Source organism: Xiphophorus hellerii, chromosome 23, assembly GCF_003331165.1.
Source record: "Xiphophorus hellerii strain 12219 chromosome 23, Xiphophorus_hellerii-4.1, whole genome shotgun sequence".
Classification (NCBI taxonomy): domain Eukaryota; kingdom Metazoa; phylum Chordata; class Actinopteri; order Cyprinodontiformes; family Poeciliidae; genus Xiphophorus; species Xiphophorus hellerii.
The window spans coordinates 14,267,408-14,292,520 of record NC_045694.1 but is presented as its reverse complement, the minus strand read 5'-3'; the positions used below and the strand labels follow the sequence as shown (position 1 = coordinate 14,292,520).

General features: G+C 39.6%; 3 protein-coding genes across 7 annotated transcripts; 2 read left to right on the top strand and 1 right to left on the bottom strand.

Annotated features, from left to right (window-relative positions):
• Positions 1–674: 674 nt before the first annotated feature.
• LOC116714371 (sodium/potassium/calcium exchanger 3-like) lies at positions 675–11,865 on the top strand. The gene is given in 19 exon segments (XM_032554898.1): positions 675–1,167; positions 1,298–1,396; positions 2,907–2,983; positions 3,074–3,148; positions 3,346–3,430; positions 4,047–4,078; positions 4,080–4,151; positions 4,580–4,654; positions 5,678–5,703; positions 5,783–5,836; positions 5,929–6,046; positions 6,048–6,066; positions 6,969–7,057; positions 7,715–7,961; positions 8,965–9,131; positions 9,212–9,326; positions 9,582–9,694; positions 10,604–10,669; positions 10,852–11,865. Coding segments are annotated over 19 exon segments (1,749 nt in total). The 5' UTR covers positions 675–1,058; the 3' UTR covers positions 10,963–11,865.
• A 1,088-nt stretch (positions 11,866–12,953) lies between these two features.
• Positions 12,954–21,092, bottom strand: LOC116714372 (zinc finger protein ubi-d4-like). 5 transcript variants are annotated; one of them, XM_032554900.1, is made up of 11 exons: positions 21,001–21,092; positions 19,669–19,829; positions 19,429–19,536; positions 19,076–19,272; positions 18,477–18,569; positions 17,609–17,693; positions 17,067–17,201; positions 16,352–16,483; positions 16,114–16,226; positions 15,445–15,526; positions 12,954–14,431 (listed from the first exon to the last, which is right to left on the bottom strand). In XM_032554900.1, exons 1-11 carry the CDS (start codon positions 21,030–21,032, stop codon positions 14,346–14,348), a joined length of 1,224 nt encoding a protein of 407 aa, XP_032410791.1. In that variant the 5' UTR covers positions 21,033–21,092; the 3' UTR covers positions 12,954–14,345. The 5 variants fall into 5 exon arrangements, with proteins under 5 accessions (XP_032410791.1, XP_032410792.1, XP_032410793.1 ...); XM_032554901.1 differs by having other exon boundaries at positions 18,477–18,572; positions 19,076–19,269; XM_032554902.1 differs by having other exon boundaries at positions 19,076–19,269.
• Positions 21,093–22,878: 1,786 nt separating this feature from the next.
• ttc9c (tetratricopeptide repeat domain 9C) lies at positions 22,879–25,112 on the top strand. The gene is given in 5 exon segments (XM_032555146.1): positions 22,879–22,936; positions 22,938–23,232; positions 23,335–23,517; positions 24,562–24,611; positions 24,614–25,112. Coding segments are annotated over 5 exon segments (675 nt in total). The 5' UTR covers positions 22,879–22,897; the 3' UTR covers positions 24,722–25,112.
• The last annotated feature ends 1 nt before the right edge of the window (position 25,113 follows it).

Genomic DNA, 25,113 nt, shown 5'->3' with positions numbered 1-25,113 from the left:
GCAGAGTGATACGTCCAAGAATATCAATAGAAAGTTGTGTCGAAGGAAAAAATGAGATGGGAAAACAAGCAGCAAGGATGAGTTCTGGTTTGAGAGGATTATAAAGCAGAAGGCTGGACCAGATTGATTAGTGTTGATTAATGGTTCAAATTCAAAAGTACCTGTACCTGATTTTAATGACCAAAACCCCACAGAGAATCTGTGAAGAGAAACCAGACCCAACAAAGCAGTCAAGAAACCTCGGCAGAGCCACAGGCCTCCATGCCACGCTGCATTGATACAGTAATTCATTCAAAAGGAGCCCTGGTTTCACTGTACATGAAAATATATTTTTTCTTAATTCATCTTAGGTGATGGCTCTAATTTTCTGAGGAACTGAATTGGGAGAATTATTTTAGCTGTAAACCATAATTATGAATGAATACTTGAACTATAACACTGTGTTTAATGAATCTTCATAGGAGTTTCACTTTCTGAACTGATTATTAGTTGTTCATCGATATTTTCATGGGTTAGTGTACATTGAATGCAAAGTTCTCATGGACCAAACCATTATTTACAAAGTAAGAGTAAATTTTTTTTGAACTCTGGAAATTAGTCCTAGTCTTCATTTATGATAATAATCACACTTCAGTCATGCTGATTGGTGCATTAAAAGCTTTTCCGCTCGTGGTTGACCCACCCAGCCGAGTTGAAGGAGCTCTGCTCTGGAGGAAATCACCCCCTCCCTGTGGGGAGGATCACAAACTGGATCCCATTTGGAGCAGAGTGGATGCTGAGACGATCCGAGTCGGGGGATGTTTATAAATAGACGCTTGCTGGTGATTCATCAGCTGCTCGTGTTCGCCGCATCCTAACTTGGCCGCCGCTGGATGCTGATGACGGGCCGCTTCGCCTCCTGTCACTCTGATGGAGCTCCGACACGGAAACGCTGAGGAACGACAAATCGGAACCGGAGAGCAACAGGCCAGTTAGATCCGGTTCGGAAGAGGAGGGGACCCGCTGCGGCGGCGGCATGTTCTGATCGGAGAGCCGGAAGAGCAGCTGCTGCTGGCGGGATGAAGGCTCCGCGGAGACCGAGGCAGACGCTGCTCCTTCCCCGGCTGTGTGTCGGCGCGGCGGGTCTGCTCGCAGCTGTCTGGGTCTGCCACCTCTCTGAAATTACAGGTGCTCTAAGAATGTGGCGTCTTCTCGTTCAAACGCACCAATTGCATTCGAAAGAGATTACAGGTTTTGTGAAATGAAATTTGATTTAAACTTCATCCCAGGAGCAACGTGGTTATCTGCTTTATTCTAGGTTTCCAGGGCCAAACTGGGGAGACTGGCAGGCACTTCTCTAAAAGAGAACTCATCCAGCAAACAGAGGACAACCACAATGGCAGTATTTCCAGATCTGGTGAGACTTTCCTGTCTCTTCCGCTGTGCCATTTCATGTTGCACGTTACATTTGCAACCATAATTAGGCAGAGAATTTGCTGCTGTTGACGTGCATTTGTTTTGTTAATTGAGTGAAAGTCTGGCGCCTCATCTCTATTAATGCGTTTCATTCATGTCTGCTTGATGTGCCTCCCTGTTCATTCTTCATTTCCTCCAACTCTGCACATCTAGATGTTTGAACACGGTCAGGCCTTTGAGGGACCCAGTTGCTAGGAAACTGAATGCTGCATTTGTGGTCGGATGTTGCTGCTTCTCTGTTGTAGTTCAAAGTGCCTACATGATCTGCTGATTGTAGCCAACCTGTCAGCCACTGGAGCTGGTTGGCTCTTTGGTTTATTCGGCAGCAGACGCACAAAAATGATCTAATTTATTTGAGAGTCGTTTTTAGTTTCTTCATTTTGCTGTGTTTTGACAAGTGGAAGAAAAAAAATAATCCAAACTATTTAGAGTTTGGATTTCTTTCTATCTTCTCAAAGGAAGTTAGAAAGTAAGTACATTTACCATAGCCAGCCCTAGCTAATAGCAAACTTTGCACCATGTAGATACAGTAGCTCTGCAGACAGAAGTGCCCCAAGAGAACTACAATCAAAAATGGGGTTTATGTTTACAGACTCTTGATAATTACTGATGCTTGTGTGCTGTGTGGACCACTGGGTAGATCAGGTGCATGAAACTACCAGGCTTTGCTCTGGTTTTTGTTTCCATCCCGTCGGTCGCAGCAGACGGCTGCTCATGCAGGGCAGGTTCTGCTGGAGATTTCGTCCTGTTTAATGAGTGTTTTCCTTTCCTTAACTTACCTTTCATTTAGATTTATTGAAACGAACAGGCTGTAGTGTTTTATTATTGATGATTAAGTTTACCGTGTGAAGACATTGTCCAAAAGAAATCATAACTTTAGGATTTATCTCACTTTAGTAATAAGTAATAGTTTCTTTGCTGAGATGCTGCCAACCCTTGCCTTTAGTGGAGGGTTTTATTAATCATGACTCACTACTAAATTTAAAATAAACAAAAAACATTTGGCATAAAGCTTCTTGGATGATTGTTTTGTTGCTTCCCTAAAAAAGGATTTTCTTGCAGGATTCAAATCTCACATATGTTCTCTCAACGTGGGTCCTGTCTCTGTATTACAGAGACAGTGAGTGGATGCTTCCAATGAACCAAACGAAATCGTAAACAGTAGAATTTTTTTCTCTGGCCTTTTTCAAGAACCACACGAGGCGGCTTTTTTTCTTTGAAAAAAACGTAACCTGGTCAGAAAAACCGCAACTACACTAAATGGAAAACTCTGGCTCAGAATAAAACTACAAACAGTTTACATTGTTTTTGTCTTGACAGTCATTATGGCCGGTTTCACTCATGTCATCTCATGATCGACTAATCTGCAATTTTTTTTTATATTCGCCTCTTTCTCAGATGTCCTTAGTTCATCAGTTATATTCATATCCACATTCTCCATCTTTTTCCAGCTATACATGAGTTCCCAGAGGACATCTTTACTCTGGCTCAGAGGAGGCAGGGAGCCATGCTGCTGCATGTTCTGTGTGTGAGTATCAACTCAGAGGCATACAAACTTGTTTTCTTTCTCTACGAGAATAAATTGCCTTTGATCATCTCTCTTCTTCCTTTCTAATAGGCGATCTACATGTTTCATGCTCTGGCCATTGTGTGTGATGTTTACTTTGTGCCATCACTGGAAAAAGTATCAGAGGTAGAAAGATAAACTTTAGAACTGTGTTTTGATGCTTTATTCTGAGAACTAGCTTTGTCAAAAATCGAAGCACTCAAAATTCCCTTAGTATTTTTATGAACACTTAGATGCCCTATAAACCAAAATGTCAAAGAAAGTTAATATAAATTTGGCATCTTAGGTTATTTTCTATCCAACTGTTCCCTTATTTCCAACAGAACCTCCAGCTCAGTCAGGATGTTGCCGGGGCAACCTTCATGGCAGCTGGGAGCTCCGCCCCTGAACTCTTCACCTCTCTGATTGGTCAGTGAGATGCTGATCTCATCAGTGACGTTTTGATTAAACTCTGACATGTTCCGGTTTAGTTATCCACTTATTGGAGTCCAGTTTGGGCTGGGAAATGTTAAATCAGTGGAGGCATCTGAACAAAATGTCCCACGGCTTTCATAACTATGAACATTAGATGCTTACAAAGACCTTTTTGTTTGTTTGTTTGTTTGTTTGTTTTTTACTTGTAAAATACATGCAATTATTTTTAATGCTAAAAACCTTTGGTCCATTTTACGGCTAAAATTCAAACAAATGAAGCAGGTTCACAGTATTATGAAACTATCGCATCGCTTTCTGGGTGAAAACTCACATTTATGAAGTTGAAAAACATATTTGTGAACCTGTGTGTTTAATTGAATTATTTTTTTCTAAAGTGTTGAAAAAGTTTGGTTTTTATAAATACAAGTATTTCAGCAAATCTAACACTGTGTTAGGATCACACAGTCAGTGGGAATAAAAAACAGCAATTTTATCTGAAGGGAAAATAGAATATATATCTCTATTTTTTAATGTGTATTAGAGAGAATTGACGCTGTTCATATTGTCTGAATGAATGTCACGGTTGTGCTTACTCTCACTCTGCTTTCAGGTGTGTTCATCACAAAGGGAGATGTTGGTGTGGGGAACTATTGTGGGATCAGCGGTTTTTAACATCCTGGTCATTATTGGGCTCTGCGGCATCTTCTCCGGACAGGTTTGTGTGGCTTTTATATTTATTACCACAAATCCATAGTTAGAGACCCAGACTGCAGCCTATTTTAAAAGCAGCTCTTGGCACAGCAACATGCAGTGTCTCACAAACGTTTTTATATCTCTGAACGCTTCTACATTTTGTTACATTGCGACCATAAACGTTTAATGCATTTTATTTTGGTTTTTTGGGTGATAAACGAACACGGACAGTCTACAACTGTGGAGTAGAAACAGTTTTTTCACAAGCTAAATGCAAATTTTGCTCTTATTTTTAAATAAAGAAAAACAACTGCAATATTTAAAGGTTCGTTAGAGAACACTAGTGACTGTCTTAATGTCTTTTTCCTGCTTTGTATGTAAATATCTGGTTTTGATTGTAAATCCCACTCTCCACACAACTTTTAATGTGTCCCTTCTCTCTTCCCGTAGCCCATCTCTCTGAGCTGGTGGCCTCTGTTTCGTGATGCTGTTTTTTACATCCTGTCCATAGTGGTGCTTATTCTGGTGAGAAACCACATTGAGTGTTTAACTTCTTTTCCTTTTCACCACCAAATAAAACACAGAACTACATGTTTGACTGAGTTAATATGGAGCTCCATTGGTGCCATAATATAATAAAAACCTAACCAAACAAAATGTGATTAATTGTGCCAGTAGCTATTAATAATTTGTGAACTAATGAACAAGTGTGTCTTGACTAAATATATATATAATCTAGTTTTATTATTTCCAGATCACATACTGCACTGGGCGGGACTAATGCTGCCTCATTATGGTTAAATACATATATCTAATGCTTTTCTTTTATTTTGTCTCTTTTCTTTATTTTTTTTTCTTCCTCACATTTTATTTCCTTTTTTATTTCCATTTTTTATTTTATTATGAAATGTACATGTAATTGCAAATGTAAATAATAAGTACATTTAAAAATTCAGTTATTTATCATCACCTTACCAAAATAAGGAATTAAGGGGTTTTTTATGCCAAAAGTGATTTTTTTATTTTTTTTGGCCTAAATCATATTTTTAGTAAAAGTAGTTGGTGATTTATTTTGGGATAAATAACTTTATTATTATATTAGGAAGAATGAGAGTATTCTACTGTTGCCCCTTAGTCTTGGTGAATTTGATGTTACTTTAAATATTATTTTTTTTTGTTAAAATTCCTTTGTGTTCTATTATGATTAAACTAATATTTTGTTTCTCCCTGATTGACTAGATGAATATAAAAGCTCAACTTTCTGAGTCTGACATGAACATGAAATGCTTATTCATCATTTTCTGTTCTGTCTACTAATCTGGTTATTGTTAAGGATTGTTGCCATCTTCAGTGTTGTAATAATGCAAGAAATCAAATAATTTTTACCATCTAAAACGCAAGAAATAACATAAGATTTTGAACAATGACTACAGTACAACTCAGAAAGATCCTAAACCAACAAACAGGAAACAGTTTAAACTTTTTGTCTATTAACAGACCTGAAAGGTCTGTTTTTGAGCTTTAACTATTTGTTTTTTGTATTCACAGGTGATCTATGATGAAAAAGTCCTGTGGTAAGTCTAGTTAAACCTTTTAAGTGAGGAAGTCTGTTGTTTCTTAAAGCCGATCCACAGACATGTTTAAATGTTTCAGGTGGGAGACCATCATCCTGATCTCCATGTACGGCATCTACATAATCATCATGAAGTGAGTTTCTTCACCTCACCTTCCAGATCAGAGCCGATTCCTGCTTTATGCCCAGCAGAGGAAGCAGCGTCCGTGTGTTGTATGTTGTGCAGGTTCAACAGACGCCTGTGCTGCCTGGTGGAGAGACACTGCAGCGTGGACGGTCAGCCGTGTCTGAGCAGTCTGCGCCGGACGACCGCTGTCGGAAACGTCGGAGACGGCGAAAATGACACTGGTGCCGCTGAAGCCAGGTGCAGCAGCACGTGTTTGTGCGCGTGTGTGACGTTCTCATCAACATCAAAAGCTTCCCTCAGTGTGTGAGCAGTGCTCAGAAGACCCGGTAGCACAGATTAGGCTGCCAGGCAAAGATTTCTGTTTCCCCGTGGATTTGAAAGAGGCTAAAATAAAACTGACCCTCTTCTATTTCTCAGTCATTTCTTTAGTTTAGTTTAGTTACGTCTTAAGTTTATTCTACTTCATTCCCTTTGAGCCTTTTCATGTTTTGTACTATTGCATTTGCTAAACTTCCAGCGTATTTTTCTTGGATTCTATGAGGAGGTCCAACATAGAATAGTGCAAAAATGTTTACAAGAAATATCTGAAAAGTGTGGCATGCATTTGATTTTAAAATCGGGGGCGGGGGGTGCAAGTTGGTTGAACTTTCCAAACTGACATTGTTCAACCAATTTGCTCTAGAAATGAACTAATTAGTAAATAGAGATCACCTGTGTGTAATTTAGTATCAGATTGTGTTTGTCAAAGAATAAAGGTTTGATCAGATTTCATAAGGTTGAAGCAGGTGTAAGACATAACCCAATGTTTTTAAGGATGGTCAGCCTTGTGGAAATCAACCTTAGGCTGCAACTGGATGAATTTACATTTGTGTTATTCAAATTGTTCATCAGTGTACTCCAAGATTATCTCAGATACTTTGTTGCCACTTGAAATTTATATATTTTGCAAAGTTATTCATTCATGGGACTGGATACAAATACAGGGCTTCAATTTTTAGATTTTATCCCAGAAATTCCCATTGAAACACTTGAAGTTTATGGTTTTTAAGAAATAAAAAGTGTAAAACTTCCAGCTGGATGGAGAAGAAAACCCCCCCCAAAAAACATTTGCGTTGCTTTGTCTCTTTTCCTGTCCGTAGACTCGTGTGTGGTGGCCGGTCAGGACTCGGGCGTGGCGCCGGCGGATGAGCTACCGAACCTTCGCTCTCATCAGCTCAGCTTCTCAGAGGCAAGACGCCGTTTTCATCACGCCACAAGTCCCCCGTACATCCGCCCACACATGGCATCACGTTGAGTTTTCAACAAGATCTGCAGCAGAAACACAATATCTTACAAAATATTTGTGGTCTCGTTTCTAAGGCAAATATCACACTTTAAATAAGACAAAACTAACTTACAAGTAACTTTTCAGCAAGATATATAAACTGGATTTAAGTCAATAATTCCTTTTTTTAAAACAAGTACTAATTTCACTGGCAGATTATTTCACCTATATCAAGACATTTTTCCCATAAGTGAAATAATCTGCCAGTGGAGCTGGAAGTTTTTCATCAGTTTTAAGGGAATATTTACTTGAAACAACCTGAGATGTTTGGATGAGAAAGCTAACTTTGCATTTTTGCAGTGAGTTCACAACCTTCACAAATCATCAAGCTGGATGTGTCACTTAGTTAATGAGACTAATTCATTTAGACATATTGATATTTTATGGATTTCCGGGTGTAAATGATCTTCCATGCCAGATTTCAGAGCAAGTTGTGTATGTAAGTATTTTTTTACGTGCTCTGCTGGAAAAACTTCACCTGCCTGTTTTCTGCTTTCCTTTAGATGAAATAATTGCAATAAATATTTCTCTTATTTCTCATCTTGCGTTGCTTTCCCACAGAGGCAGAGGCTGATTCGAGCTCGGGTGAGCCCAGAGGAGGGCGCATGTCCGGGGGAAGAAGGGTCGGGTCCGGGCGCGACCTGGGGGAGAGAAAACGGGGCGGCAGCGGAGGGAGAGAGGGAGAGGGGTAAGGAATCAGGGGGAGAGACCGGCGGGGGCGCTCAGCTGAAAGAGGACGAGGAGGAAGAAGAGGATGAGGAGGAAGGGGAGGAAGAAAACTCTCCTTTCAGACCCTTCATCCTGCCACGTGAGTGAGAAATGGCTGCAGCGCGACGGAAAAGGTTAAATTATTTTATGCCTTAAAGCTGCAGGTCAAATGATCTGATTCAATGTTGTTTGATATTTACTTTACGGAGCCCTCCACGGGGACATGGGACAATGTTTTCTTTTGCAGTTCCCTCGCAAAACTTTTGCATTCCCTAGCAATACTGTACTGATCAGTTCATGCGGCATAATTGAACACTGTAAGCCTTCCTTACGGTGGCCGCCGTACTTTCTGCTTTAATATAAGGTTATGTGAGGTTTTTCCATGAATGTTAATATCTCTTTGTGAAATATCTGAAGTTTTATATCGTTTTCTTTAGGATAGAAAGGCACCACAAACCTATGATATAAACAGAAACTATCTGTAAGTAGGGAAGAAATTAAAATACATCCTAATTTGGACTATTTCTGAGTTATTATCGCGGGTAATTAAGTCATCTGACAGTATTGATTGTGTCTCTGTTGTGCTGGTTGTCTGAATGGTTTAAAGAGCCGTTTTCATGTTCAGCTCCATCTCAACCTTAACAAACATAAACATGCAGTGAACAAATCGATTTTCAATCAGTTTTTTGCACCAAAGACTTAATAACTAATAAACACGTTTTCACTGAGGCTATGCGAGAGACAAAGTCTGCGCTTGATTTGCAACAAAGGAAGAAATGGGATATATGAGATGCAGTGAGGGCGGAGAAAAGGATTCAGGGGACAGGATGTTGTCTGTTCAGCCTTTTAACTCCTAATCTCCATTAAAAAATGCAACTTGAACCCTGAATGCTTCCTGTGGAAACCACACCTACTTTCTGCTTTGCCCTCTGTTAATATCTCACAGCTTATCACGGGTTTTAAGGGCTGAGGAAGCTAATTACAAGGAGATGACACAGAGGTTCGCAGGACACATTTAGGCCATGCCGTGTAAATAATTTAGGAGTGGAGATGAATGATGCCGATGGAGGGACAGTCAGTGGCTGTTTTCCGTCTCTCTGCAGATGGCTGGTGTGTTCGACTGAAGTGGCTGCTGTCCTGGCCTCTCAGCTTCCTGCTGCACTGCACCATCCCCGACTGCAACCAGCCGCGATGGGAGCGCTGGTACCTCCTCACCTTCCTGTCCTCCACTCTCTGGATTGCTCTCTTCTCCTACCTCATGGTCTGGATGGTACGAAACGCGCACCGACATGCACACGCATGCACGCATAAAGTCATAAGTCATAAGCACACGTCTTCTCCCCGGTGAAGGTGACCATAATCAGCTACACGCTCGGGATCCCGGATGTCATCATGGGCATCACGTTCCTGGCAGCTGGCACCAGCGTTCCTGACTGCATGGCCAGCCTCATTGTCGCCAGGCAAGGTGCGTGATGTCGTCCACAACAGCAGATGTTTCAGGAACTTCATCATCACTGTGTAACAGAAAGAAATTATTTCTGCGACAACCTTACAAAAAAGCTTTCAGATTATTTTCTGCACAGAAAATTTCAGTTGTAGACAATTAACTAAATGCCTGAAGGCATGAGATGATATGATTATCTTCCTGCAGATTTAAGATTGTTAAGCTTTTGTGTCGCTGACGGTTTTAACCTTCGTTGCGCGGTTTTACACTCTGCAGGGATGGGCGACATGGCCGTGTCCAACTCCATTGGGAGTAATATCTTTGACGTGCTGCTGGGCCTGGGCTTCCCCTGGGCCCTGAGGACTCTCATAGTCAGCTATGGATCAGTGGTAACTCCAGCTGTCTGTGTGTGGGTGCGACAGCATGCGTCTGTGTGTGCAGCTAAAACTGAGACTACATCTGGCAACTAGACAAGAATCCAAAGCTTTGACTGTCGTTGTTTTTAGCTGCTACTTACAGCCCACATGTAAAGCTCCAGTCTGTTCAGGGCTGCACTTCAAGCTACAGTGTTTGAAGTCCAGGAGAAAAAAAAAATCACACTTAATAAACCACAGAGGTTTTGAAATATTGAGATGTTTTTACAGATACAGATTAGCTTTGTTTCATTTGCACAGACACAAACAAGACAAGAATTGATGAATGATCTCCATTCTAGTATTTTACTATTTTACCTCAATCTGCATGATGGCCATGTAAACATTTAACACCATATACATTTATTTGCACTCTAAAAGATGTTAAAAGTCTTTAAATAAACTCCTCTTTTTTGCAGTAGCATAAGCTCACGCTGCAAATTTTATGTTATTTTTTCTCTATTCCACTAGGAAAAAAATCTCACATTAAGAAATTACTAATTCTAACCACAACTATTGTCATTTGCAATAACCTTTAGTTAATAATCAATAATCCAACATGATGTTTGACATGATGTGACACAGATGCGCCTTGTCTTTTAGCTACTCATTGTAATGAGAAAGAACATTATATCCAAGTAAAGCTGATTTTTTTTTTATCTTCATAAATTATGAAACAGATGTAAGAAAAAAGTTACTAACTTAATTTAGTTTAATTTAAGTAGTTTTTGGTGCTTCAAACAAATGAAATCTTAAATGCTAATTTGTGAAGCTTTTTAGTGAAAATAGATTTTCTTTAAGTTACATTTTGTAAAAAAACAAAAAAAAAACCCACAAGGATAGTTTAAAAATGTAAACAACAATATGTAATTTTCTATATTTAAGGTTACGATCAACAGTAAAGGCCTGGTGTACTCTGTCATTCTGCTGCTGGCCTCAGTCACACTCACTGTGAGTAAATCTGTCTGATCACAGATCATTTCCTGTGTTTCCTCTCCTGTCACTCTTGACTTTATCTGTTTTTGTCTCTGAGCCTACAAACACCTGATTGGATTTTCTGGAGATTAAACTCAGTGCAGCGCAGCATCATATGACGTTTTGTCTCATTATAGCCTGTCTCTGTCCGTCCTCAGGTCCTGTGTGTCCATCTGAACCGCTGGAAGTTGGACCGCCGGCTGGGCCTCTGTCTCCTGCTGCTTTACTCCATCTTCCTTCTCTGCTCCGTCGGCTTCGAGCGGCTGTAGAGCTGGAGCGAACGCGCCCCGTAAACACAGACAGGTTTCCTGATTTGTTTTCCTACTTCACTGACGCCGTCCCGTCTTCTCAAACACGCGTTTTGATTTTGTATCCTCGTGGCTCTATGCGTTACTGCGACACCGGATGTCTGTAGGTGATGTTTACCTTTGATAAATGAGTATTTTAAATAGTTTTGTACTAAAGCACTTCAGAACCCCAGAAGAAAAGCGTTTCTAAAGTGTCAAATTTATATACCTGAACCCAAAAGTGAGTTTGGAACCTCAGAGAGAAGATTATAGTGGGTTTAGGTTTATATAGTTGCTTCCCATTTTGTGCACTTTTATCATATATGCTTAGTGTCACAGTTTTTATCTCACTACTGTGTTTGTTATTGTAAACAACATAGCATGTCTGATCCCGATGTTTGCACTAAGTGACTGTTATCCTGCCTAAAAGCTTATCAAGTCAGAGTGTTTGGGTCACATTCCTAACGTTTAAGTGCAATAAAATGTTACGCACAGTTCCTCCTGAACATGAATCACCTTTGTTTTGCTCTCTTGTTCCTAAATCTAAACATCTCAGCAGAATCTGATCTGTGGATGGTGGAGTAAAACCGGCTCTTTGCTGATATCCAAAAAGAAAACCCTCACGTACATTGAAACAAATGACCATCTAACTATTTACGAAGAAAATCATGACTTTAATTTGTCAAAAATGTTAAGCACTACTTATTTACTTGAGCATTTTGTGACACAGTTGAGGTTCATATGTGTGACTTCTTGTATTTCATGTAGAAGAAAATAAACCTCCTTTTTGTAGCCATTTGCTGGAGCACTTTCAGTGAAAAACTGATTTAAATTTATTCTCTGCCAAACACAAGATGATATTTGAAAATAAAACTCTGTCAACACGAACTGCTCCAGAGATGTTTCTTTGCCACAGTCATTTTTATCCTGCTTGTTTTTAGTTTTTTTTCCAAACATTGTTCGGCGATGAAGACCAGGATTCAGCACCAGAGACAGCGCCGCAGTCATCCGGTCCAAAGAGCTGTCCAGGTTCTGAACCTCAAACCCTTCATGTTCAGGACTGAAAATATGCTTTTCACCAACTTCACGGTTTCTAGTTAGATATTTTTGTGCATTTTTATTATAGTATATTGAAGTATAATTACAATCATTTTATAGGTTTCAAAGATTTTTGTGGAAAAAAAATTACCCAATTCATCAACCTTTCTATTTTAAGACTGGGCATCAAATCTTGACCAGATCTTGACTGATGGTTCTTCCTTTATCAGTTCTCAGACTGTCACAGTTTTATTAATTTTCTCCAGATACTCTAAGGTTCTGATGGTTCAATCACTTAGGAACATTTTGTTTTCATCACAGTGATAAATAAAAATGATTGTTTCATTTGTCAGTGATAAATAAAAATGATTGTTTCTGCATCTTTGGACAGTTTCCTAAACTTGGTGCACATAGTAATTCGATATGTGTTAGTTGATTATTTATTTGATGTACTAATGCTTCTTGGTAATAAATCTTAATTAGAAAGATGTGTTTATTTCCATTTAAACGGTGACACATTTATAAGGAAATACATTTGTGGGTTGAGCAGCAGGATTGATTATGTTGGTTGTGACCATAGAAAAACTTCCCAGTACTTTTACCAATGCCAGCAGCTTCCTCTGTTGTCAATGTTGTTTTACATCAATATTAGAATTAAAGATGAAAGTTTGACAAAACTAGACATGTTGGTAATTTAGAAGTTTATTAATTTCATATACATGACCCTCTATAATAATTAGGATAACTCTGACATCTTGGCGAACAGAGATCTGTTCTTAAAAATAGAGTTATGAGATAGCCTCAATATTTTAAATTACAAAACCAAAGATTTTAGTCCTTCCTGAGCTAAAAAAGAAAAAGTGTCATCTGGTGTCAGAGTGAATTTTTTTTCCCTCTTAAATAGGCCATAAATCGGAAACAATGCACCAATGAGATGGAGTTCACGATTCAAAATGATCTTTATTTCAGTTGGGCTAAATCAGCTTCAATACCAAAAAAATGCAAAAATAAAAATAGTACAACAAAGTACGTCATCTTACAAATACTTATGAAGAAAGTTTGACATAAACAATTTGAAACATGTCACAGTCATAACAAAAATATAAAAGTCAATACAGTACATAGAATGGATTAGGAGCTATATATCGAAGTGTTTGCAATATCATGGACTTTACAAATTCAGCTAGTAAAAACTCCCAATACCAATGGAATATCAGGTGATATAAAATGTAAAAACAAACACAAAAAAGAAACAGCGGTGATGAAAGTTTATGTGCATGTTGCATGCAAATCAACCTCAGTGACAAATGATAAAAACAGCTAGTCTGGAAATGAGTGCGTCTCGTTGGCACAACGTGTGAAATGATGGCGCGTCAAAAAAAAAAAAAAAACATGGAAAAACACATTTATTTATGATCCTCTGCGTTTCATGTAGTGAGCTAAAAAAAAAAAACTTATCAGTGGAGCCGGAAAGTTTGAGGCGTTGTAAAAGTGTTGGCTTCCTCCTGCAGGGAGCCGATGAACTCTGAAGTTACTTATATAGTTTAATTACACTCTATGATCAAACGTTGAAGTGTTTGTGTCATATTTGATGTAGCCAAATGAAAGCCATCGCGACGGTGGTGCTTTGGGTTGGCTGTGAGCGGAGAGAAACGCCACTGTGATGTCACATATGATAGATACGCAAAGGGAAACCTCATCAAAACACAGTAAGAGCTTTGGTGAATGGGACAACAGCACACACCGACTAAAGCCACTAGAAAAGCCCACTAATAACCAGAAACAACAATTAGATTTCTTAACCAGATATACGGTGACGTGGTCCCCACATCACTGTCAGTGAGTAAAAATAGATCTTTTAGCTGAAGAAAAACTGTCTCCACACTCCACGCTGTGTCTTTGAGTGTGGAGGGGTGCAAATAGTTAGCCGTGACGCTAATCCTTGTTCTCTTGGGAGTTCCCATGGAGACAGCAGCTATTATTGGTACTGCTTGCATTCGGTTTGTCTGTGTGTGTAACAGTCCAGTAGAAAGTGTGTCTATGATGTAAATACACATGATATGTTACATGTTTGACAGCAAGTCTTGAGGCCGCTCTACGCAGGATTGTAGTGATAGTTTGATCCCCGTGTTGACTGATCTGAGGTCTGTTTATGTTTTGAGTCCCCCGGCTAGCACTGTAGGTAAGAGCGACTTGTGAAGCTGACCTGCGATCTGGCTCAGCTACATCTGGACAGAGTCCGGCCTGGCGGGCTGAGAGGAGGTCTGACATTTTGAGCCGGGGCCGAGGGGGTCCTGGTGCTGAGAGGCGGGCTTCGTGTTTTGACGTCACTCGGGGGCTGAGCTCTGGTTCTGCTGGTATATGGAGGCTTTGTCTTTTAGCAGAGCCAGGCACAGGTGGCAGCTCCAACTCCCTGACAACATGGAAACAGGGAAGGATGAAGGAAGTTTATACATACGTTTCCTGACTTCCTTGGGTTTGAATCGATGTGTTTACATAGCTGCAGCCCTAATCGGGACTGACGTTTCTAACAATTATTTTCTTCTTATTTAAACAGATAGGCTTATTTTATACAAGATTTATCTTTATCTTAAATAAAGATAAAAAATTCAATAACTTTTTAAAATAAGAAAATACACATTTATTGACTAAAATGCAATAAAATTTAATTCACTTAGAGAACGCTTGATAATTTTTATCAAAAGATTCATCTGCAGCTAATAAAATGCTTCTAACATCAACATGTGAAAAGCTCAGCGGTTCTGCTTGACTTACAATCAACACAGTGCAAGGGTCCAATTTTTTAGATTAACTTGTTAATAATTGGATCACAAAAGGTGGTTAATAGGAAATTATTTGTGGCTAAAGCTTCCACTTGCAAAATAGATTTCTGTGTCGTTTTAGTTCAATTACTGCTCTCATGGTGTTATTTTTCAGCAAATTACCTTTTTTTTGAGTCTGTAGTCCAGTTAGCGATTGACCGATTACTAAATTAGTAGATGATTTCCCAATAACTAGTTCTTGTAGCCATTTTTATCAAATTTAGTATTGGTGTACAAAGATTTAAAATGTATAAAAAGATCATCTTTTTAAAAAAAAAAAAAACTCTAGTTACTTTACAGTTTTAGACTTCAAAGACAAAACTGCTTTTCTTTTGGTAGCTCACAACCAAAACGGCAAGAAAATAAAATATCTTCAAAAAGTCTAATTATTCATCTGTAAATTGAGTAAAAGAGGCGTAGGTGTTTAAGTTCCAAAAAGATATATTAAGTCCTCATGTTAGAAATTATTAAGTTAGAAAACTCTCCAGCACTCCTTGATGTTAAAAAATAAATTGAGGTTCAGATGGTCGGCCCTCCCTGTGAACCTAAACAGATCAGACTAACTAGCCGGCGGCGGCGGCTCCACAGTGAAGCATCAGCTCACCCTCTGGCGGTTCGGTCATGGGTGGGGTTAGACAGTACATGTGGTAGCCTCGATCACAGTCGTCACAGAAGAGCAGCTGGTCCTGCAGAAACAAAACATGATGTTCACTCACCGATCCAACCTGAAGCAATATACGACATATTTAAAATATGAACACTAAAACAATTTAATCCACAATCCAGGGATGGTTTTAGGTTTTAGTTGTGTTTTGACATGCAGACAGACTGAAACCTTTTTATCGTCTCTGATTAGACAGAATGACCCTCCAACTGACCTTTTCCATCTCTTACTATCAGGCTGCTGACATTTACCAGATCAGCACAAATGAAGGACAGGCCTAATTGTAAGATAAACACTTCCTCTTTCCTAAATCTGCTTTTCAAACAATTTCACATCCATCCTGCTGGGAAGAATCTCTTGAGAGATCGTTAATCCATGGAAAAAAGCCTCTTCATCTTTTAAGTTGCTTCTTGTATAAATGAAGCCTGTAAATGTTTATGAGCCACATTATAACATCTAGCTCCTGAGAGACAAATTGGAAGATGTAGATGAATTTAAACAGCATAAAAACAAGTAAATATCACACATTTGCTCTAGACGCCTGTAACTATCATTTATGACTTTTCCAGAAAGATTAGACACAAAGTTTCAGGGTTGAAAGAGACTCACATCGTTCTCTGAGGTGCCGCACACATTGCAGCATTTGCACTCGATGCACTGCCAGCGGTACGTCTTCACGGCCGCCATCATCACTGGAGTGAACTGCAGACACGTCGGGTGTCCTTCAGCATGGATGGAGAGACGTTTAAATTAACTTAAATAACCAACTCTGTGAAAACAGGGCCAGAATCTGACCAAACATGATGTTACTGTTATAATGAAATAGGAAAGAGGCGGAGACTCATACCTGACCGTCCGCAGTCTGAGCAGGACACCAGCTCCTCCGATTGGCCCGTTTTTTGATTCAAGGTGGAGTCTCCCAGACAGAAATCACAGTAATCGTTGGGCAGCGCCAGACCGTTGGGACCCTTTTTGGTGGCTGGACAAAAGAGAAAAGTAAAGAAACGTATTCCTCACGCATTAGAACTGACATTAGACACAAAAGAACTGATGCCACACATAAAGGTCACCAACATCAACGCTTAGAAACAAACTACCTCACGAATGGATTGGATATTCTAACAAAGAAAACCAGAAGAAGAAAAAAAAAAAAAACTACCTTCTCTTATTTTGATTCACAAATACCAGTTCAGCACCACCTTTAAATCGTCATGACACTAAATCACAAGACTGACATATGAATCTGCAAACATGGCGTCACGTGCACAAAAGAAAACAAAACCCAACAGCTATGAAATGGAATATTATGTAGGAAAACAAAATGATTGAAAAAGTGCCAGATTTCCCAACTATACAAACATGTTTCAGTCAGGAACTTTCAGTCTCACCCACAATTTCAAATCATAAAAGTTAAAAATCAAAGAAGGGGGTAAAAAAAGCACACAACAACAAAAAAAAGGAATGAGAGACTTCCCTTGCACCAACACACGTGCTACAAGGCATGCAACCAAACCTCCCTCCTCTCTGTCTATCTGCCTCTCAGCACTGGAGGAGTGACTCACTCTTCTGCTCCTCAGGCTGGCGAGGAGTGGGTGGTGCCTCGATCTCCTCGTGGTCCTCGCCCTCCTCCTCTGCCAGGTGAGAGTGTGTATAGTGGTAGCTCAGGCCTGGGCGATTCTTGTAGCGCTTTCCACAGACTAATACACACACACACCGTCATACAAGAGTGTTATCGTGATACGGGCACCCTTACCAAAAAAAAAAAAAAACAAAAACAGGGAACAACGTGGAGCCGAGCTGGAAGTTTGGCATTCATCACTCCCAAGACAGCTTTTGCTTTTTCTGTCATTTCCACAACAGGTCATTTCAGGCGGACACGCAGGTAGCAGGTAGGACAGCGAGCTGAAGCCAGAACCAAGTTACACAGCACACACACGCGCGCACACACAGAGCATCAGCTCAGAAAACACTGCTGCTTCCCTGCGGCGTTTTTTTCAGATCACGTCATGCACAGTAAAACGGCTCGCCTCGTTGTTTCAGGGGCGAAAAGCGAAAAGCCTCTCCTGCTGACATGCACGGCTCAGACAGAAGACCTGCTACTCACTGTCACAGGCGTACGGTTTGTCTCGCTCCTCCAGCGCCGCCGCCGCAGCCTCCGTCTTCTTCTTCCCATTCTTGTCACTGCGGCCCTGAAGAACCAGTAAGAAACAAACTTAAATATTGACTTTCTACAGGTGCATCTCATAGGAATATCACTGAAAAGTTCATTCGTTTCAAAAGTGAAATTAATTCACTCTGGTTTAGTGATCTTATTTGAGATCACTAAAAGCTAAATCACTAAACTGACTCGATTTTTAGCCAGCTCAAAGTAAACAAAGCAAACAGAAGATAGTGAGCATCTTCTTTTAAACCTGAGATTAGAAAAATAAAACTACAGAGTTTTTATTTTGTTACTTTGTATTCACTATAATTTTGTGTTTATGCTCACAAAAAATACTTACCGCTTAAACATTTTCACATTTTGTGCATTATACCCACAAACTTAGATCTATTTTTATTTGGATGCATCATCTCAGTGCTCTGGTTGCTTGACTAACACTTTTTACTTTTCACTCAACTTTCCATCAGTTTGAACTGAACAGCCATTTTCTTCAGCAAAGACTTTTTGTGGCTTGCCTACCTTGTGGCAGGTGTCAGTAGATATAGATTTAACTTTGTGTCTACTTTATTTCAACGTCCTTAAATAATATTTTATCTGAAAATAAATATTTTAATTTCTTTTATGTTAGTAAAAGCTGAAGTTTCAATGAAGTTTCAATACACCAGTATTGAAACTTCGTGTCAGTATTGAAACATCAGTATTGAAACTTCGTGTCAGCTCCGCACGATCCAACTGAAATCTATGTAGGTTTTTTTTTTTTTTCATCCCATACCTTTCTCTTAAATTGCGCATCGTCGTTTTGAACGCTCACCTTGGATTTGCTCTTGCCTCGTCTTTTGGGAGTCTCATCTTCAAAGTCTTCGTCATCCAGATCATCCAAGTAATCATCGTGGTCAAGAACTCTCTGCTGTAAGAATCGGAGTTAGCTCAAGGTTTCCTTTATGATCCCGTGTCTGAACACACATGTTCAGGCATATTTTCTACCAAAATGGTTATCAGAGTTAGCTGTCTGGTCCTGACAGGCCTGGTCAGAAGTTTACATCTAATTGGGATCTGAATGGATTTAAAATGGTTCATTTATAATTTGAATCATTCTTTCTCTATGGTGGAATGATCATACAATGACCAACTTTGATGAATGTTAATCACAGATATTTGGTTGCACAGGTTTGATCATGTTCTGGATCTTTTATGGATTTCTTTTAATCAATTGCTACAAGCAATACAAGCTTGTAGCAATAGCAAACTTCTGCCCCTGAAAAACAAGAATGAAAATATATTTAAATCTATGCTCACGATGAGTGTATGTAAACTTCTGACCAGAACTTTCCACATCAAAAAGTGATCATCTATTAAATTTAAAATCTTCATCATCTAATCACATCAGTGTTTGAAAGCTTTCAGTCTAACCTTACGAATGCGTCCAGAAGACGTGTGAGTGACCGCCGACGTGGCCGGCGGCTCCACAGTGGCCGGGTCGTCCTCAGGGGTGCGGACGTCAGACACGCCGCTCCTCCTCTCCAGGGGTTCGCCTTTCAGCAGAGCCTCCAAGCTGCTGCCGTCCACCGTTCCCAAAGCCTCACGTTTCAGACCCAGCTCTAGATCTGCTGCATTATCCAGAAAAACAGGCATGGACAACACACAGTTGTTCATAAAAAGCTTCTGCTTTTTACTGTGCTTAAGGTTTTCCCAGAATTATTCAAGTCTGACAACGCCTAAATGTATCTGTAGAGGGGAAAAATATATTTCTCAAATGCTGGTACCTGCTTTGAGAGGAGGGAAAGCCAAGCGAGGATCCTCAGGAGGATGGGAACGCCGTTTCTTCCTCCAACGGCGAGCGGGGTACGAGTACAGCTGTCCTGGAGCTATACCTAATCATTCATTGGAAACAAAGGACACCAGAGGCATTGTTGGACTGTTCTCCTCATGCATTACTTTCAACAAACAAACATCAAATATTAGTCACAAAATAGTAAATAACATCCTTAGTGGTAATTATTCACCTGCGCTCCTGTGCCTCTTCTCCATCCAGATGTAGCAGTTTGACTGTGCAACTCCAGTCTGAGAATCCAAGAAAGGCATGAGGATGCTGCGTTCTGCACAGAGACGGGCGTTGTAGCTGTGACACTGCTCCATGGCATCCCGGTAATACTGTTCTCCTAGACTGAATTCAAAATGGAGGACACAGACAGGTTAACAAACAAAAACCAGGAGAGATTTTTAAACTGTTACTGACCATTATGTACTGCAGTCCAAATTTGTATTACGGTTTGAAATGTTGTTGGCTTTTTTCTTATCTTATTATTTCAACTCAGACATGTCAGGGGATATATCATCTGGCCTGAAAGATGATACAAATTCGTAACAAATTATAAACTAAAAATACTGCAAATCTTGCACAATTTTCAAAGTCAAAATTAATGATCAGTTTTTACCAATTCACAGCACATATCATGTCCAAGTACTTATATGACAAATAGACCCTATTCATTTTGAGTTATATATATATATATATATATAAAAAATCGAATCAATCGCATTTCTAATAGCACAGCACATGTTTATTGACAAATTCAATTAATTTAAGTCCTGCTACTAATTTTATCATAACACACCGGTTAAATGAAGAGCGTATTTTATAGAGAAGATCTTCTCACTCACTGAAGTTCATGTGATCTCACCTGATTAGTGTAATTTTACCACATTAGTGGGAATACAACAGTTCTCTTTGAAGTAGCAGCAGCCTGAGGACAAGGGTCGCTTTCCTCATAAAGCCAGTCTTTCCTCACTCCCAATTTTCCCCCTAAAAACAGGCTGCTGCATCTGTGTTTTACTTTCCGCCTTTGGCTATTTATTTAAAGCCATACTTATTTATAGGGTACGCAATGCGCCTCGTGGTTTCAAAGTAAAAGCCAGCATTTACAGTAGAGACGGACTGCTGCCAGAACAAAAGGTTGATTGTTAGCAACAAAGCGCCCGCCAACCGGACAGTTTATTGAAGAATTAAGTCGTCCCTTCATTCCGAATAAGCGGACTAAGTCCTTGTGGAATCACTATTTGTAAAAATCACTGTAAACAGGACCCGCAACTGATGGAGTTAGACACAAACATTGGCTTCACAATGAGCTCAGCTCCTTTCTAACTGCCCAAAGCTAGAAAAGCTAACCGTAGCACAAAGATAACGTAATTCTCTTGGGACAATTTTTGTATTGAACAACAGGAAGGACCGTGGGGAAATACGGCAAGCTCAGCTGTAAAACGATAACCAACCAAATGGAAACGACTCCCAGTGTGGGTGGTCTTTACACTCTTACAACAAATAAAGGTAAACTTACACTTTCACAACACTGTCGACGGCCGCCGCCATATTTGCTTATTGCGGTTGTGTGAAGTGCCAGTGCGCCTGCGCGCAGACGTTAGCGACCGTTATTACCTCCCACAATGAAAATACATGCGACGCACATTCGTCGAATGTATGTGCGCGCGCGCGCGCGTTTGTGTACGTGTGTGTGTGTACAATTGGTTTATATATTCATATGAAAAATTATTTAACCCAACTTTTATCAAATTTTATATCAGTACATAAAAAAGAATCAATAAGTATGGAATCCAATTTCAATCACAGTCTAGTATGTAAATTCAGACTTACAGTGTGAGATACTATCTCATATTTTTAGACTTAGTAGATCCTTGGAACTGCCGTTTGACATGGCTGGCTCATATGTGAGGCCCCTAAGTAGAATTTCATTTGGGGATCATTTTCTATATAAAAGGGCAAAGGGTCATCAGCAGGATTGTGATAGAAGTTTCTCAGAAGCTGGAACTCACGGCTGAGTGTTTTTTCCCCTTTTTGTTGCAAGCAATACAAACTCATAACAATCTATTTCTCTTTAATTTCATGCGTTACAAAAAACACACATAGAGGCTGTGTTATGTGTTTTTTGTTTACAGTATTGAGATTTAAAAAAGAATGGTTACATCTGCATGTGAGGCAGGCATATTGGATACAGAGATCAACGATGCCCTTCTTGCATTTTTGAGTGCCAGGAAAGTCCAACTTCCCAATACAAAGATAATGGGCTATTATTTATAGACTAATCAGAGTTTAGACCGGACTGGCAATGCAATGTTTTGTTCACAACTAACCTTGGTGAAAAGGGTTAATTCTTGTTTATTGGTCACGTGACCCCAGGCTCAAACAAGCAAGGAGCTCAGATTGGTTTTGCAAAAGATGAAAAATAAAAAAATAGACGGTTTATTAAACTATCATTTCACCAAATTAGAAAATAAAATTTCTTCCACCATGAAAGAGCATGACTATTTTCTAAACATTACCACTAAAACTCAAAGGACAAAAAAAAATGTGGACAACGAACACGAGAGGGCAGCATCACGATTACCTGTAGTGACAGAGTCCAGAAGCAAAAGAAGAAGAAGAGCCGGAAGCGAAAATAGGTAGACTTGCGAGCTAAAATATGTTTGTCATTTTATAGAAATAAGTTTTTCTTTGCATTTTAATTATCACGACAAGGTAAGATGGTTCAATTGATGTTATTCGCCAGTTTATTGAAATATGAATAATCTTGGAGATAGGGTTTGAGGAGCCAAAGCTAGCATGTGAACACTAACTCAAACCGTTAAAATCCGTTAAGGTTTTCTTTTACTGGTTACGGGGGAAATGACCCGGATTGAAATGATTAAAGGAACCTAAACGGTTGATTTGTTCACAACACACACATATGTGTACATATGCATTCTGCTTACAATCCGACTTTTTCCTTTATACGTTATAATGATTCAATACCAATGTTATGCTATTGTAATTAACTGGTGCAGTGCGCTTCCCAGACTGGTAGTGGGTATGTTTTAATTGTGGTTAAGATGTCATGAATTAACGCAGTGATAGATTTTTACCCAAAAAACGCGAAGGAATGTTTAAAGGGGACTTATTTTCACTTTGGTTTACAGTATTGTTTTTATTTTGCTTTGATACATCTTGTATGTGTTGTCTGTATCTTGATTGGGCAGAGCAAGTAAGAGTATATTATAGAGCAGTGATAAGATTTATATTTTTTCTTTTAACTAAGCGCTATGATCATACAGTATTATTGGTGACAAAAAGAAATAGAACAAAACTTTAGTTGAATTATTGTCTAACTATTTCCTCTTTACAGAAAGTGATTAAACACATTTCTCTTCCTCCTCTCATAGCTAACCAGCAGCACAGCAGAGATGGAGGCTTTTGGAGCAGACGATAGTCCTGATGTGCAGGGGAGCAGTGGCAGTAGAAGCGGGTCCTGCTGGACGCAGTGAGACTTCTGCCAAGCCCGTTTCAGTTTTGCTGGAAGAAGCAGTCCAGTTCAAAACTAAAGGAAATACTTTCTACAAGCAGAAAAACATTCGCTCTGCCATTGGTCATTACCACCGTGCCCTGCTGGTGCTCCGGGGCCTCGACTCCACTGTGATGGCACCAGTGAAAGGGTTTGGACCTGAGAAACCTCCTCTCACACTGGAACAGGAGACTTTGCTTAGAAACACACAAGTTGACTGCTACAACAACCTAGCTGGTATAGAAAACAAAAGGGCTAAGTAAAGCCAGTAGCTTGTACAGGTTCAGTGTTTCAGCTGGAGAGGTGGATGTATATTTGAAGCCCTTTTGTGTCTTTTAGCCTGTTTGCTGCAGAAACAGAAGGTGGATTCCACTCGGGTCCTGGAGTACAGCCTGCGGGTGCTGCAGTGGCAGCCAGGCAACGTCAAGGCGCTGTACCGGGCGGGGGTGGCCACTCTGGAGATGGGAGACGCACAGACAGCCAAACAATACCTCACCCAGGTCTGCAAAGAGCAACCAAATGGTAGGAATGGAGCCAGGGTGGGACATTCAACCACAGCAGCTTTAGAACTGATGAATGATCACTTATCAATAAAAATCAGCACTTTAGAGTGGATTAGGATGACGCAAGAGACGCTAAACGGGGTTTTCTCTGTTCCATGGCTGTATTAAAACTATTACAGCATGCAGAGGTAACACTTACTAATATAGAAAAAAAGCTCAGGCCTATCTAAGATCCATTCACTAAAATAGAAAGCTAATTTCATAGAGAGACTGTGTAGATGTGAAGAGAATAAAAAATACCAATACTTCAATGAGGGACAAGAGAGAATGACCACAGAAATAAAATAATTAACCTGATTCTTTGGCTTTTAACTCTATGTAGTGGAAGTTTAGTCATGACATCGCCTCATTAGCCAATGTCAAACAAAACTACTGGTTTAAAATGCTTGTCATATCTTATAGTTACCATCTTAAACCTTACAAGTGAGCAGTTCTATCAACTTAATTTGAGTTTTTATCCATAAAGGGCACATTTTCTTGCTCGAGTCAAACTGTGGAGGAATAAAAAGTTGATCATATTCAAGTTTGTTAATTTTTTGTCTTATTTCTTCAGATGAAAGTAAACTAAAAGCTAACCTTAACCAAGAAAGATAATTTTTTAGTTACAGTTCAAAGCTAGTAAGCCGTTATATCCAGGTCTCTTCAAAAGTATTCATAACCCAACTCAACTTTTTCACAAGTTTTTTAGGGATGCAGTGGCGTTAACCTTGGAATCAGCCAATATCTGTTTAAGTAAAACGTGGCTGCCTATGAACAACCAATGTTTATTTCCGTCTTGTTGCCATTTGTTTCTCTGTAGACAGAAATACTTTTCCTTGAGTCTGTAAATGAAAAAATACAAATAATTTATATACTACATTTAAATAAAAAATTACAGTAATTAAAAAAAAATCATAGTTTGAATTCGATCATTGACTGATTTGATTTTACTGGATGTTTGGTCTAATTTCATCTTGTGGGATAACGTACATCATGCTGAAACTGCTTTTATTTTCTCCCACAGATGCTAATGTGAGGAAGCACCTGCAGAGGGCAGAGGAGAAGCTAAACCAGGGAGCTACAGAAAGAGAGAGGCCATGTATCAGGGCATGTTCTCCTCCGGCTCAAAGGACGGCACAGTGGAGAGAGTTAACCCGCCAAACAGAGCAGGTGATGGAGTTTAGATGGACTCTGTGCCAAACGAAACCTCAACCTCAGACAGGCTGGACCACCTGAGGGGAAAATACACCTGTTGAACCGTAATGTTGACAGGTTGTTGAGTTTGAAGGAGGAATAGGAATGTAAAGGCTTCTGCAGATTACAGACCGCTGGGAAGCAGTGAGCAGGACAGTAAACATGTCATGGCTGAAAATAGAAAGAAGAGGACAGAAGAGTTAGTTTCCTAGCAACATGAAAATGAAGAAAGTCAAGTAATCTGTGCTCTTGAACATCAAAGTGACTCTTTATGCACTACCAAAATGCCTCTATGATTGTCTAGTAATAGGAATGTTGGAAATGTTTTATTTAAAAATCTAGTTTGTTTTATTTCAAATAAAATGCACATATTTTAGACACG